The sequence below is a fragment of the Schistocerca cancellata genome, chromosome 7 (genome assembly GCF_023864275.1).
Source record: "Schistocerca cancellata isolate TAMUIC-IGC-003103 chromosome 7, iqSchCanc2.1, whole genome shotgun sequence".
Lineage (NCBI taxonomy): Eukaryota > Metazoa > Arthropoda > Insecta > Orthoptera > Acrididae > Schistocerca > Schistocerca cancellata.
The window spans coordinates 252590874-252606070 of record NC_064632.1 but is presented as its reverse complement, the minus strand read 5'-3'; the positions used below and the strand labels follow the sequence as shown (position 1 = coordinate 252606070).

The following is a 15197-nucleotide window of genomic DNA, read 5'->3' as shown; positions in this document are numbered from 1 at the left end:
ACAGTTTATGGGTTTTGCCTTCTGACATATTTTGCACTTCTTAAGAATATTTGTAGCCAGACGTCCCAAATTTGGATGATAGCAGTATTGTGCTATTTTGGCTGTACATTTAGCGGCACCAAAATGAACCCAATTCAAGTGAGTGTACCATACTAGTGATTCTAAATATTTATGTGGAACACAAACTTTCAAACATCTTCTTCATCCTTCCTCTGATACAATACTCCGGATTTTAATTGATACTGTTCTTGAGAGTGACTTAGAGTTTTGCTTTCAACAGCATGTCTAATGGCTTTCCACAACTTATCATCTTCTTGCAGTTGTGGAAGACTTCGACATAGCTGTGAAATCTGCCTCTCACAATATTGCCTTGATAAATTCATGACTTTAAAGTCAATAGTCCGTTCTTCACACTCGTCATCATCCTTTCTTTTCGGTAGTCTTGAAAGAGCATTGGCTATGATGTTGTCTTTCCCTCTGATGCATTTGAGCGTAATATCATATTCTTGCAGTAGCAAGGCCCACTGGGTTAAACGTGAATGGAACATCCTTCCTGTTAAAATAAAAGATAAAGCTTTGTGGTCGCAGAATACAATGATCTTCTTTCCATATACAAAAAGCAAAACTTTCTAAGGGACCAGACCACAGCCAGTACTTCCAATTCAGTAGTACAATACGCACGTTCACAGCTAGAGAGTGTTCTGCTGGCAAACCCAATTATTTTGATGGTACTGATATCTTCTGGATTGACCATCTGGAAAAGAGTGGCACCCAATCCTGTTTCAGAAGCATCCGCAGCAATATAAAAATCTTGATCAACTCTCGGATGATGAAACAGTGGAGCATTAGTCAAAGCATTGCGGATGTTATCAAAAGCTTGTGTGCATTCGGAATTCCACTCCCACATGACATTTTTTCTTAACAGCCATAACAAACAGTCTTGGCTTCCAAACTGATTGGGTACAAATCGTCGAAAAAATGAAACTAAGCTGATAAATGACTTTAATTCCGTTCTATTCTTTGGATAAGCACATCTGTTAATTGCATCCATCTTTTTAGGATTTGGTTTTATCCCTTCAGGAGTAATTATATGTCCAAGAAATTTCAATTGGTTATAAGCAAACTTGGATTTGCTCAAATTTACAGTAACTCCGTGTTCCAAAAATTTCGTAAATCTCTTCTTAATGAGTCCAAATGTTCCTCCCAAATTTCAGAAGCAATTAGCAAATCATCCACATATAAAGTAACTTCATTCAAAAGGTCTTTGCCCAGTACAGTATCTAACGCCGATATGAAAACACCACCGCTTATTTTCAACCCAAATGGCATGACGGTAAACTGGTAACTGCGGCCCGGAAAAACGAATGCAGTATATTTTCGAGATTCTTTCGATATTCTAGTTTGCCAATATGAACTATGCATATCCAAAGAAGTTAAGAAGCGGCCACTATAAAACTTTTGTACTAACTCTTCTAGGTTCTCCGGTCGCGTTTGTACAGGTATAATGATATCTGGCATCCAACACCAATCTGATGTCACCATTGGGTTTAATTACCGCCACAAGAGGGTTACAATATTCGAAATCTGAGGGCTCATTAATACCCCATTCTCTAACATTTTATTGATTTCCTTTGTGACTACTTCTTTCTTTGTCCATGGGATAGAATAGGAAGTGCGACAAAAGGGTTTACGTGCATACGTCTTTATATGGTATTCAAAGTCTTTTATTATACCCAGACGTTTACTAAAAATCGACTGATATGCTTCCAACAAGTAGTACAATTCGTCCCTTTGGATAACAAATAAATTTTCTGATTCTAACACCTTTTCCTGCAATGACATTTTATCCATCATTTCTTCAGAACATTCAATAAGGCAGATATCATACACATTTTCATCATCAATACTGACATATTTTACCATTAGATTCATACACAATTGATTTGGAATTACTCGGCCCTTTCTAAGGGTGGCTGTCAAAACATTACCATTGGAATTAAATATACATTCACCTTTCTCTAAATTAATGATTGCACCAGTCTCACATAAAAAATCCAATCCCCAGATACATGGTACTGTCATTTTAGGAACAACCAGGAATGTACTTTCTATTTGAGCCCTCCGTATTGTAACGTCGACACGTACCTGTTTCACATCTTTTTGCATTTTTGCGCTGAACGCGCCAGACACGGTACGTCCTGTGATAGGAAAAGTGGCCATTTTTACCCCTCGGCTTATCTGTTTTAAACAGTCCAACGTCATGACACTAATTGTCGCTCCAGTATCAATTAATATAACAACATCAACATTATTTATACTTGTTGGAATTATTGCCTGTAAAATTTGTCCACATTTATTAGAAGCTTCAGGTTTTTCTTCAATTAACTCATTCCTTATATCCTAATCATTATTGTACCTTAATACTCTCAGTTCAAATTGATGCCTGCCTTCCTTCTCCTTTCCAGTCATCCTAGGAAGGCATTTGGTGACTGGTATTAGTTTAATCTATCTCGTTGAGTCATCGGTGGGGGTTCATGAACTTCCACAATCCGTACAGTATGATCCGAGTTATGGTACTCACCCCGTCGCACATTGGAGGCTCCTTCGCCCATTGGTCAACTCCTTGTGCTGGATGAGGACTCGAGGCATTTGTTCCATCCTACCGATGAACATTATGCTTCGAATTATCTTCCCAAAGTCGAATACAATTGGGTTCATCACTTGGGTACCTGTTACTCTTATTAATATCACTACTATGCACATTCGCGTCACCATGTCGAGCTTTACCTCTAGCACAGTAAGTATCTCTTCTATATTTATTATAATCATTGTTTTTGTTGCAACCATAGGACGAAGATTGTCCACGCTCCTGTGATGTGGGTTTGACCTGGTTTTCGGTATTATTATTATCATACGTTAAATTATTATTATAATTATTCGTATTACTATGAGTGTGTGTCGACATTTGATTACTACTCTTGCGTCTTCCATAATCATATCTATAGAGTCAATCACGGACAAGAATTGTTCTACATCGTGGTCAGGAACATTTATTAACTTTTCACGTATATTTATGGGCAACCTTCCCTTCAAAAATTCTGATCACTTCCTTGTGAGAAATTGGATCACTCCAATAACGTGTCTTATTTATGTACTTTTCAAAATATTGCCTTAAAGTACTCCTTTTACTGTTAAAATACTAAGGTTGATAAACCTCTTTTCTTAATTTCTCTTGTTTACTCGACGACCAGTATTTAGCTAAAAAAAGTTGTTCAAACTCAGCGCAAGTATGGCAACTTTCACTTACTTCGGCGGCCCATAATGCGGCTTCTCCGGTAATTTTGGATGCTATAAATTGAAGTCGGTCGTGTTCTGACCAGCTACGTGGAAATATTCTTTTGAAATTATTGATAAAGATTTTCGGACCCCGGTTGTTCTTTTCAGTGGAGAATGTTGGGAATTGTCTACTTTTAAAAATGCTGTTCTCCACCTTTAAAGAAGACAAATATCCTCGCTGACCAAAAGAATCATCATCTTTACCAACCGCATCATCAACTTCCCAATGCAAATATTCACCACAATTGTACTTCGTATTATCACATGCTCGGTTGTTTTTCGACCTATTCTCCGAACGTTCGTCCTCTGTCAAAAAATTTTGTGATGACTTCGTTCTAACTCCGCCAATTTATGATTGGTTTCCTTTTGCCATTTAGGTAACTCATCCACTATTTTGTCTTTTATTTTCTGAATTTCGCTAGTGAAGAGCTTAATTAATTCATCGTTTCTACTTAGGTGCTCATTGATACTTTCATTTGGCTGGGATCCAATAGTAGTCTTGACCTTGTCTACAATTACATTTCCTTTTATTTCTATCCATTCAGATAGATCTTCGTCAAGTCTTTTAGTTTGATCTACTAAATACTTGTCAATCCCCTTACGAGCATCGGACTCAAACTCGACTATTTGTTTCGAAAGCTCTTCCATCTGTGCGCTAGCATTGAAACAGTTGCTTTCACACTTAACCATCCTATTGGACAGGCCATCATAACTCTTCGAAACTACCTCATATTTCTTTTCTACGTCATGAGGTTTTCCCATCAAATTATTATATGGTCTTTCTAAGGTGTTAGAACACTCTACATCTAGTTCTCCAAATTTCGCATTTAATTGAGTCTCCCAGTCCGCCTTTAATTCTTTCTTAGTATTTTCTAGTTTATAATCAAAGGTGTTCAGTTTGCTTTCCAAAGAATCCATTTTAACTTCCAATTAACCAAATTTGGCCTCAAATTTTCATTTAACTTTTGATTGTCCTCTTTTAATTGCTTATTATCTTTTTCTAGTGAACCAAGTCTTCCATTCATTACACCCATTTGAGTATTTATTGATACCAGCATATCAAACATTTTTTGATTAACATTTCCATTTTGAGGATCAACTTGCTGATCTACTTCTGAAACCTCAAGATCTTTATGTTCTCCCACGCTGCTTACCTTACTTATCATTGTATTTGAATCTCCTAACGGCTCTAAATCAATAACTGTATTATTATCTGTACATGTCTCCTGTCCCACATTGAGCTCATGGGATGCATCATCCACATACTCTTCACTTTCCTCTCTCCCTCTCTTCTCATTACTCTACTCAACTGCACATTATCATGTATTCTTTTCGTTCGTTTTGACATGATTATTCACTACCAAGACATACACTTATTTTCACTATGTATTTATATATATTTATCTACCAAAATCACAAGTCTCAACTTCCTTTTTTTTATAATTATACACTTATTTTAATCATACCTGGTAGTATCGCTCACTTTTAGCGATTATTAAGAATACCTCTTTCATTGGACAGACTCACTGGCTGCTACAATATTTTCCAACTCTAGGGTTCGTGAATCCGGATGACACTCGACTCGATGCAGCAATCCTCCTCGATTGATCCGCACGTTATGGCGCCACTTCTACGAGGTGCATTTAAGTTCTAAGGTCTCCGATTTTTTTTCTAATTAACTACTCACCCGAAATCGATGAAACTGGCGTTACTTCTCGACGTAATCGCCCTGCAGACGTACACATTTTTCACAACGCTGATGCCATGATTCCATGGCAGCGGCGAAGGCTTCTTTAGGAGTCTGTTTTGACCGCTGGAAAATCGCTGAGGCAATAGCAGCACAGCTGGTGAATGTGCGGCCACGGAGTGTGTCTTTCATGGTTGGAAAAAGCCAAAAGTCACTAGGAGCCAGGTCAGGTGAGTCGAGAGCATGAGGAATCACTTCAAAGTTGTTATCACGAAGAAACTGTTGCGTAACGTTAGCTCGATGTGCGAGTGCGTTGTCTTGGTGAAACAGCGCACGCGCAGCCCTTCCCGGACGTTTTTGTTGCAGTGCAGGAAGGAATTTGTTCTTCAAAACATTTTCGTAGGATGCACCTGTTACCGTAATGCCCTTTGGAACGCAATGGGTAAGGATTACGCCCTCGCTGTCCCAGAACATGGACACTATCATTTTTTCAGCACTGGCGGTTACCCGAAATTTTTTTGGTGGTGGTGAATATGTGTGCTTCCATTGAGCTGACTGGCGCTTTGTTTCTGGATTGAAAAATGGCATCCACGTCTCATCCATTGTCACAACCGACGAAAAGAAAGTCCCATTCATACTGTCGTTGCGCGTCAACATTGCTTGGCAACATGCCACATGGGCAGCCATGTTGTCGTCTGTCAGCATTCGTGGCACCAACCTGGATGACACTTTTCGCATTTTCAGGTCGTCATGCAGGATTGTGTGCACAGAACCCACAGAAATGCCAACTCTGGAGGCGATCTGTTCAACAGTAATTCGGCGATCCCCCAAAACAATTCTCTCCACTTTCTCGATCATGTCGTCAGACCGGCTTGTGCGAGCCCAAGGTTGTTTCGGTTTGTTGTCACACAATGTTCTGCCTTCATTAAACTGTCGCACCCATGAACGCACTTTCGACACATCCATAACTCCATCACCACATGTCTCCATCAACTGTCGATGAATTTCAATTGGTTTCACACCTCGCAAATTCAGAAAACGAATCATTGCACGCTGCTCAAGTAAGGAAAACGTCGCCATTTTAAGTATTTAAAACAGTTCTCATTCTCGCCGCTGGCGGTAAAATTCCATCTCCTGTACGGTCTGCCATCTCTGGGACATATTGACAATGAACGCGGCCTCATTTTAAAACAATGCACATGTTTCTATCTCTTTCCAGTCCAGAGAAAAAAAATCGGAGGCCTTAGAACTTGAATGCACCTCGTACCGTATCTTCCTTCGTCGTCGGCGTCGTCATTGTTACCGTGAGACACCGTTATACCAAGAGGAAAGGCGCGTCGATCTTAGAGCATGAGATATGATGACCTTAAGCCATTGACAACACACAACGGTCACGGTAGCACCTGATTCCAGAATAGCTGCAGTAGTTAAGATCTTGACCAGGTCCCCAAAACTTAACTCGTAATGAGATCCCTTCAAAACAAATTGTCATAACGATCGTCTATAAAGGCTTTGTGCAACGAGAAGAAATGTTACAGTTTATGGAATAATAACAGATACGACCAAACTGTCTTGTCTCTTCTGCTTTATTTAACATAACTTCGTTCACAGTTTCATTTCGCATTCACCATTCATTCACCGAAACCCTTTGATGAACAGTTTTGGTTGCTTGACACCAACAGTCAATGATAATGATACAGCTTTTCTCCTTTTTATAAATTGAAGCCCGCTCTCCGCGATATAATTAAAAAAAAAACGGTCTCAATACCGCGTTCCTCGTGAGATGCGAATAGACTTATCCCGGCATTGACCGCCCTGTAGGTGTACTCAGTTTAATGACCACACTTCGCTATCCGCTATTTCGCGTAACTAAATGTCCATTTGTTAGTCTGATTATACACTGAAGCTATTTAAAATTCGCACCTATATTTTTCACAACGCACAATTAGCACTTCTTTACTTGTTTTTTTTTCTTCTGAGAGTAAACGGAAAAAAAGACGCCGTATCATCGGCTTAGTCGATATAAAGCAAAACACCTTAATATGCCCAATTTTACCTCTTCTTATAGGACCGGCTACCTTACTCATTAATTTACTACATATTACTTCCAATAATACTAAACAGGTATCGCCGTTATATTTTAATTGTATTCAAAAGCATGTTACTACTATTATGACCGACCAAATCGTAACAAATCGCGCGGCCTGCGTTTTTAACATAACTTTACGCTATTCAAGTTCCGTTACAGCTATCTTGACTCATAATGTTACAGTATGTAAGTGCAAATGTTTTGTAGAAGACCCACAGTAATCGCTGTATGACGGTTGAGACGCCAGATACCGTAGACTACATTTAGCAAATAAAAACAAAAACGCCTCAACCCAGATTCGATCCTTGACCACCTGCATGATAACCCAAAACACTATCCATTTCACCAACTGCACAGCACTATTCCTGTCCCTTTCAGATCCTATGGCTGCAGTTATGCACATTAAATTATAGTGTCTCTTACTTGGAACAGAAATATTTTTCCCCACTGGGAACCGCATGTACTCATTTGTGAATGTTGAATCTCTTTATCATGTACAAGTACTCAGAATTGAAGGGCTTCACTATAAAAATATCAGTTAGTCAGTGTAGTAGTGCACAGCAATTTGTAACTGCCAGGATGTATGGGAGTAGTTGGTTAGTTATATTCCACTGTATAAATCAATATTATTATTATTATTGTTATATTGAATTGTAACTATTGAATGACCAGTTTAAATATCACAATAGCGAATATTTCAAAATTAGTTGCTTTAGTACATAAAAAGAAGCTAAGTGTACAAAAAATTTGTACAGAACAGGTATATATTTTTGTATAAGTCTTGTATCTAAACTCATTAAAAAATGAGTTAAGGGCACTATAGCAAAAATGAAAAAAATTCTTACTCCAGAAAAAAAATTAAGTTCTGAAAGGGCTATGTGCTGACAGAGGTAGTTAGCGTAATGTGATTACATTGTTGCCAAATTGTCGGTCTTTAACGTCCATTTACTGTCAGAAACATGCACAGGACGAAATTTTGTGACAGATATTTTTGTATTGCTAGTATGTGAGGAATAGCTCTGTGAAGTGGGCGAATTTTTCTTCGCCATGTATGCTTTACATACTGCAAACTCAGTGACCTTGATAACTACAAAACTTATATTTCCCGAATATGATGTTCCCGAGCAGCCATAACTCCTTGTAGCATCTACAGTGCCAAAACCGATACTCCTTAACCACTAAGGCATTGTTACATGGGTGAAAGGTCGGGGTGCTGGAATATTCCGAACTTTAACAATCAAAATTTAGATGGGGATCTTACAAAATCGTAGAACCAACATATGATTTTATGATGGCAGTTGAAGACTACTGGACTGACAGGGGAAGATGGAAATAGAAGAGAAAAGTGGGCTGAATTCATTTTTGTAAACTAAGCTGGGCTGCAAAGCTACGTTTCCTATACGTTTGAAAATGACTGCTTACAATCTGTATGTATTACCAGTTTTGACTTATGGCAGCGAGGCATGTATTGTCTGTACGTAAATTGTTCACTAACTGATGTTCAGCGAGAGAATAGTGGAGAAAAATTCACGATGACCATTAATAGAAGAAACAAGACGACGAGCAAATAATCAGAAAACACAGTGAAAAGGAAAACGTAGCTATGATTTGAATGCAAATACAATGGAGTGGCAGGCGAATCATGTATGCAAGCAATAAAGGGAATAGATGGACCAAAGGAATCAGAAACTAACCAAATGCATGTGTATAGGTGGAAACTGTGACGTAGCGGCCGGCCGCGGTGGTCTAGCGGTTCAGGCGCTCAGTCCGGAACCGCGCAACTAGTACGGTCGCAGGTTCGAATGCTGTTTCGGGCATGGATGTGGGTGATGTCCTTAGGTTAGTTAGGTTTAAGTAGTTCTAAGTTCTAGGGGACTGATGACCACAGATGTTAAGTCCCATAGTGCTCAGAGCCATTTTTTTTTTGTGACGTAGCGATGGGTTTAGAAGAGTATTCAGTGGATGTCAGATGGCTGATGATGGGTAGCAGTTAGTTCAAGTTTCTCACACAGGTCAAATGCTTTGAGATGAAACAAGAAATTTTATTTTATAGTTTCACTTTTATATCGCGTTATAGACTTGCGGAGTTCCTTATTAGCAGTTCGTTGGTTTGCACAACGAAATCGAATCATACATTCAATCGCCTGTGGTTTATATCCAATGTTTTTGTGTGTACCTCAGAAGCGCAAAGGAATTTGATAGTATGTGGGATTGTTACTTCAATATACAGCGTGAAATGCTCTGATGCGCGTTATCACGAGTAGACTAGCATTATCCTTTGCAGTAACGTGGACGGATAAGACTCCTCTGAATAAATATTTTGTCCATGAGTGTATGTGCTGGGGAATTAGGTTTCAGTTTGGACAGACATGTACCGCACTTCTCCTACATCGTGCATGTACTTATTTCACAGTGTTGCAGTGCTAGCTGAGTGTTCTTTGTACAGAAGGTTGTCACTGGTCCTGTAACAACTAAAACTTACCTGCAGTCACTCGTGAGAGGATTGTAGGCGCGGCCGGCAGGGCACTCCATTCGCTGGGAGTAGTAGCCCACGGCAGGGCAGAAGTGGAAGACGCTGCAGTTGTACGGGTCTGGGAAATACCCGAGGCCGTTGCAGTGGATGCTGCCAGTTGTGTCGGCGCCACAGGTCGTGGGGCCAGTCACGCAGGTCCCCTGCTCGGCACTGCACCTGGTAGTGCCCTGAGTGCACGTCTCCAGCACCACCTCCTGGAAGCCTCCCTGCCCGTTTGACACGCAGAGGATCACCTATGACCAGAAAAAGGCGAAAAAGTCGTTTTAGCTAAGGAAAGCTTTCTTCATCAGGTTGAATCTACTGGCATCAGACATTCCTCTATTAGCGGTCTGGAGTGATATGACCATTATGGAGTGATGGGGAGCCATTCTTTCAGCCTGTCAGGATAGTATGTGTGATGATTGTTCTTTCGGATATGTGTTAAAGAGCAGACACTATTTTGATCCTGCAGCCAATATGAATCAAGACATCCTTTTGATCTTACAGACACTATTAATTAAAACACAAAGGAATTAAAGAAATTAGCTGGCAGTGGGTACCACATCCGCCTAGTAAGCAGGAATGTATATTGGAATTCCTGTCTGACAGAAAATTTTCATCTTGCTTCATTGATACAGATCAATTCCCACTGGTAGCTAATACTTTTAATTCCTTTGAGTCTTGATTCGTAGTGCCTGCAGGATCAAAATAGTGTCTGTTTTTCAGACGTGTCTGAAAGAGCAGCGTGATCCATGTGAGTTGTTGTTCAATCGATGTGCATTACTGAGAAATCTAACTCAAGTACTTGATTTCCTTTGTATCATAAATATTATGGAAGTTATTAATGATTTCGTATATTTCAATTATAAAAATAATCTAGGTGCCGTATCTTCTCACATATGTTGATTACAATTCATATCTGCATGTTAGCAGAGTCGTCTCAATCTCCTCTTTAGTTTTACATATCGTCCCTCACCATGGCTATTACAATTTGCAGTGTGAGTGCACAAATGCGAACAGTATAAAAGAACACATTGCTGCTCGTTACCAAAACACATCGCCCACATTCAAATACAGTATGTCGTGCCATATGATAACACATGCTGAGTCCATATAATTGTTCCAACTGCAACAGTTCAGTCACTGACTATGAAGCTTGGCCCAAATTAAATTTGTCAGTCTCCATACATATTCCATAAGACATTACGGATATGTCCTCTTAAGTTCACAAGATCCATGTTTGTTTCTCAATCATGTATTCTCTCTGTTCACTCCTTATATACTAATACAAGTATACAATTTTATTTATGTTACACCTTTGTGTCCCTTAACCATTCTAGTAAGCTACTCAGTAGTAACTCATAGGGATGGAAAGTTGTATGTTTCAAGAAAAAGTAGAGCACACAAACTGTTAGTAGAAAAATGGCAACGCTAATTGTGCTAATGCTTACAGTCGTGATGTTATATTATTGTTTTTCTCTACAATGCTGAATATGCTGTAACATTTGGTCTGCAAAAATTAGTCCCCTCTGTAATGCTATCGGTTCACCCACTGAGTGCAATAGGCCTGGGTCCTAGGTGTTGTTTAGGAACGTTAGGTTTTGTGCCGGTAACACTTCTAACGGTTTTTGCATTCGGTACCATGTGGGTTGTGATAACTTGATCATGTTCAGACCAGTTATGGTAGCTGGAAGAGGAATTGTGCTCGTGCTATGTCACAAGTTGTACCATTTATCAATACGCCACAGTTTTCTAATTGTAATTTGGTCATAGTTTTTTTTTTTTTTTTTTTTTTTTAACAGTTCATGAAGACAGCTTCTGGTGAGAAAACTTAATAAATCGATTGTGCTCCTGCTCTCTGGAAATAAGGTAATGGGACCAACCTTCCTCTCCAGCGCTCTGCTACTTCTGTTGTCCATAATAACAACTATACATGTCTGTGTGCTCGTCTGTATCGCTCTTACTGGACAAACTGTAATGCTTTCTCAAAGACATTCTCGCAACTCTTCTAATGACAGGAGCATGTAAGCTTTCCTTTGGTCTGGGGTTATTAAGACTTCCTGCATTTGCACTTGTATCCACTCGCCTATAGCTCCCCACTTTATCTTATATGGATGAACTGTAAGACACGGGTATCATGCGTTCATGCACACTATCGAGTATGGAATGGATACATGCAGTTTTGCTTTATCTGTACTGATTTCGACAGTTGCTGTATGATATAGTAGTGCTACATTCTTCTCATGTTGCATGTCTGTAGTAAATTCGTTTTGTGCCTGTTGTAATCCTGCTAGAAATTGTTTTGGAGGCAACAACAAAGAACTCAGTCGCCTGAGTATTACATGGTAAACCGCTTCTTGCAGTGTTGCTACTTCTAGTCTTGCATCATTTAAGCTATCTGCCAATGCTCAAACAGTCTACCTAAGGTCATTCTCCCATGCAGTGCACTTAACTGAGTATGAACTCTTTTTCAGTTATTATTTATTGTCTGTATAGTACTTCATTCATACTGTGTCAGTCCTGTAGTCAGCGCTCTTCCCACTCTGTTATTTTTTTAACATGTTCTGATCCATGTTTGGCTGTTGCGTCCTATGAAAATCTACTGTGGTTTGGTGGTGTCTGCTATTACCAGTATTTGCTTTATTGTATTACTTAGATTTTGTGTATCTTCGCTGTCTGTTTTGCCAAATACAGTTTTCAGTAATTTTTTTCCTGCATCCAGCCCTCCCCTTTTCCTTTGTGCTAATTTCTGTGGCACTAGTTCTGTTAATTGACTCAGATGCATTCTCAGTTCCCCATACTAGAGTCTCATTTCTTGATACTTGTTTTGTATTTTCTCTAAAACTTTGTATCTCCACATATCTAGATGTAATTCCGTTAATACATCTTGTAACGTGTGAATCTCATTTCTTTCTTTCCTTATGTCGAAAGTTAATCTGAGTGTCCACTGATAGCTAGTTAACAGCACATCTGGCTATCTGGAGAACAATATTCCAGAATTTAGAGGCTAGTTCTGAATTGTATTCAGTACTCCTTGCTTAACAAAATGCAGTGTTATCAGGACTACAATAATCCTTCTGGATATCTCATGCTGGCATGCCACCTAAGAAAAGAAACCTATTACCAATTCCATCCTGCTTCTGAAAATTTAATGACACAAAAAAGAAAATAACTTCTACCATAAAGCAATGATCACTACAAACTTCCAAGCTCTATCATACATGGTACAAAGATACATCAATAAATTCATAACAATACTAAACAAAATAAAGATAACGAGTGTACAGAAAACCTCTAAAAACAACATAAAAGTCTAATCACAACTATTTACCTCGTTATCTGAGTGCACAAGGTGTACTGCGTATCGTCATATTGTCATTAGATACCTGTTTTCTAATTTTTAGACACCTTTCTCTATACTGATGTAGGATATGGGACTTGTGGTGGTACATCAACAGTTCCTGTGAATGGTTTGCTCCTACTATTCACATGAAGAACAGGTTTTCTGTCGGCAACTGTAATTTAACTTTTACTAGCAAAGTCATTTCAATGACTTGCTGTGGACCGTGGTACCTGGTTAAAAACATCATCGCTTTACCTTCAGGCATGTATGGGTTGTTAACTGTACCCACCGACCAGTTCTGCACTTTGGCAGTTACCCTATATGTTACCCTGCCTGTTCCTGACGTTCTAATTCTTTCGGGTTGGCTCATTTCACATTTTGCCAAACTTCACATAAACATTTTGCCAATTCCCATACTGCCTCTCTATTAGCTCCAAGTTTAGGCTTTAGCATGTCAGAGGATGATGGCACATTCTCTTATAAACCACTTCATATGGCGAAAGATTGGTATTGGTATGGATTTAGAGCTGTAGGCTGATATTATGAACGCTGGATACATGTCTCAGTCATTGAGTTGGAAACTGGCTTGTCATTGTGTTGGCTTAACATTCTGGAAATTGTCCTATGCACCCTTTCTGTTCGTCCATTTGCTCGTGGATAAAAAGAACTTGTTCGTAATTTTCGAATTCGAAGAAAGCGACACTACTGCTTCAATACCTTTGATATAAAATTTATACCTTGAACTGTAATTATGGCATCCAGTACAATGAACTTAAGGATACAATTATTTACCATTGCTTGAGCTACTGTGTTAGCTCGCTGGTCTGCTGGTATTGCGAAAAATGGTCTGTTGTTGTTAATACATACTTTTCCCTGCAGGTGTTCTATTAAAAAGTCCTAAAATATTCAGCCCAACGATTTCAAATCGTTTCTTCACCTCTAGCAATCTCTGTAATTATACATTCGGATGTCAGCTGTCTGTGCACAAGATGTGCTGCCTTTTCATATTCTTCCACATCGCATCTCACAGCTTTTCACTACAATTTTTCAGAGACTCGTTTGTCCACAGTTCTGTGACTGCTATGACCTGCTAACATGTGGTCAAGTGTTTGTTGCAAAATCTTGCCCTTAACGCTGGTGGAACCACTTCACATTATCCACACTTTGGCGATGGATGTACTATGGATGTAATATAATGTCTGACAGTCTAAAACAACTGTACTCCAATTTTCCTCTTTAACATATCAACATTCATATGCTTCTTATTCACTTTTTAAACTACTTCATAATCAATTTCACTCAGTTTGAGTGCCCATCTCGTCAGTCGACTAGAAGGATCTCTCTATTCAACAACCATTTGAGCGATATCTGGTCTGTTATTACTTTAAATTTGTGATCACACAGGTAGCAGTGTAAGTATGTAATTCTGAAAATAACAGATAGCATCGCCTCTTCTGTAGTTCTGCCCTAATGAGTTGTCTAGATGCATGAGCCACTGTAAGTTTCTTACCATCTACATTCTGACTTAGAATGTAACAACCATACTATTGCTGACATCACATGACAGAATGAACCCTTTCTTATAATCTGTAAATATCAGTACTGGATATGATATTAACATTTTTTTCAGTGCCTCAGATGCTGTTTGGCCTTCTGTTTTCCTCTGAAATTTTACTCTTTTTCTTAGTAAGTCGTTCAATAGCCCTGCAATTTTTTTCTAAATTCTTGGCAATTTTTCTACAATGGTTGCGTAGACCCAGGAACGATGGAGTTGTTGGGTTGTGTGTGCTGTCGCAAAGTCAGAGACTACCACTATTAATCAGGGATCAGTTTTCACACCTTCTGCACTAATCACATATTCAGGATAGTTAACTTCTGATTGGGCGAAATGTCATTTATACATGCTGAGCGACATTTTTCTTCCATATATCTTACATGTTCTTCCATATCTTTCGGGAATACAATGACATCATCTAAGCATATCATACATTTATTCTGTTTTCATCGAGGAAGTATACCATCTAACAATCTGTGTAATGTGCGTCCTTGAGTCCAAATGGCATTCTGTGACACCGATAATGGCATCATGGTCTTGTGAAGGCAGTTTTCACTCTGTTTTCTAGAACTACCTCTAGCACTTCTTAGATCCATCATTGAAAAATACCTGTGTTGGCCTAAATTGTCCAATATCTCAGTAACATTGGGGGGTGGGATATGCAGCAGTGACAGT

General features: G+C 39.1%; 1 protein-coding gene across 1 annotated transcript in view; it reads right to left on the bottom strand.

Annotated features, from left to right (window-relative positions):
• The window catches only part of LOC126092264 (uncharacterized), a 122999-nt gene that overhangs the window by 67308 nt on the left and 40494 nt on the right, over positions 1–15197 (bottom strand). The window contains exon 3 of the mRNA XM_049907779.1: positions 9595–9878. Coding sequence (XP_049763736.1) covers positions 9595–9878 — 284 coding nt within the window. The remainder of the gene's footprint in view (positions 1–9594; positions 9879–15197) is intronic.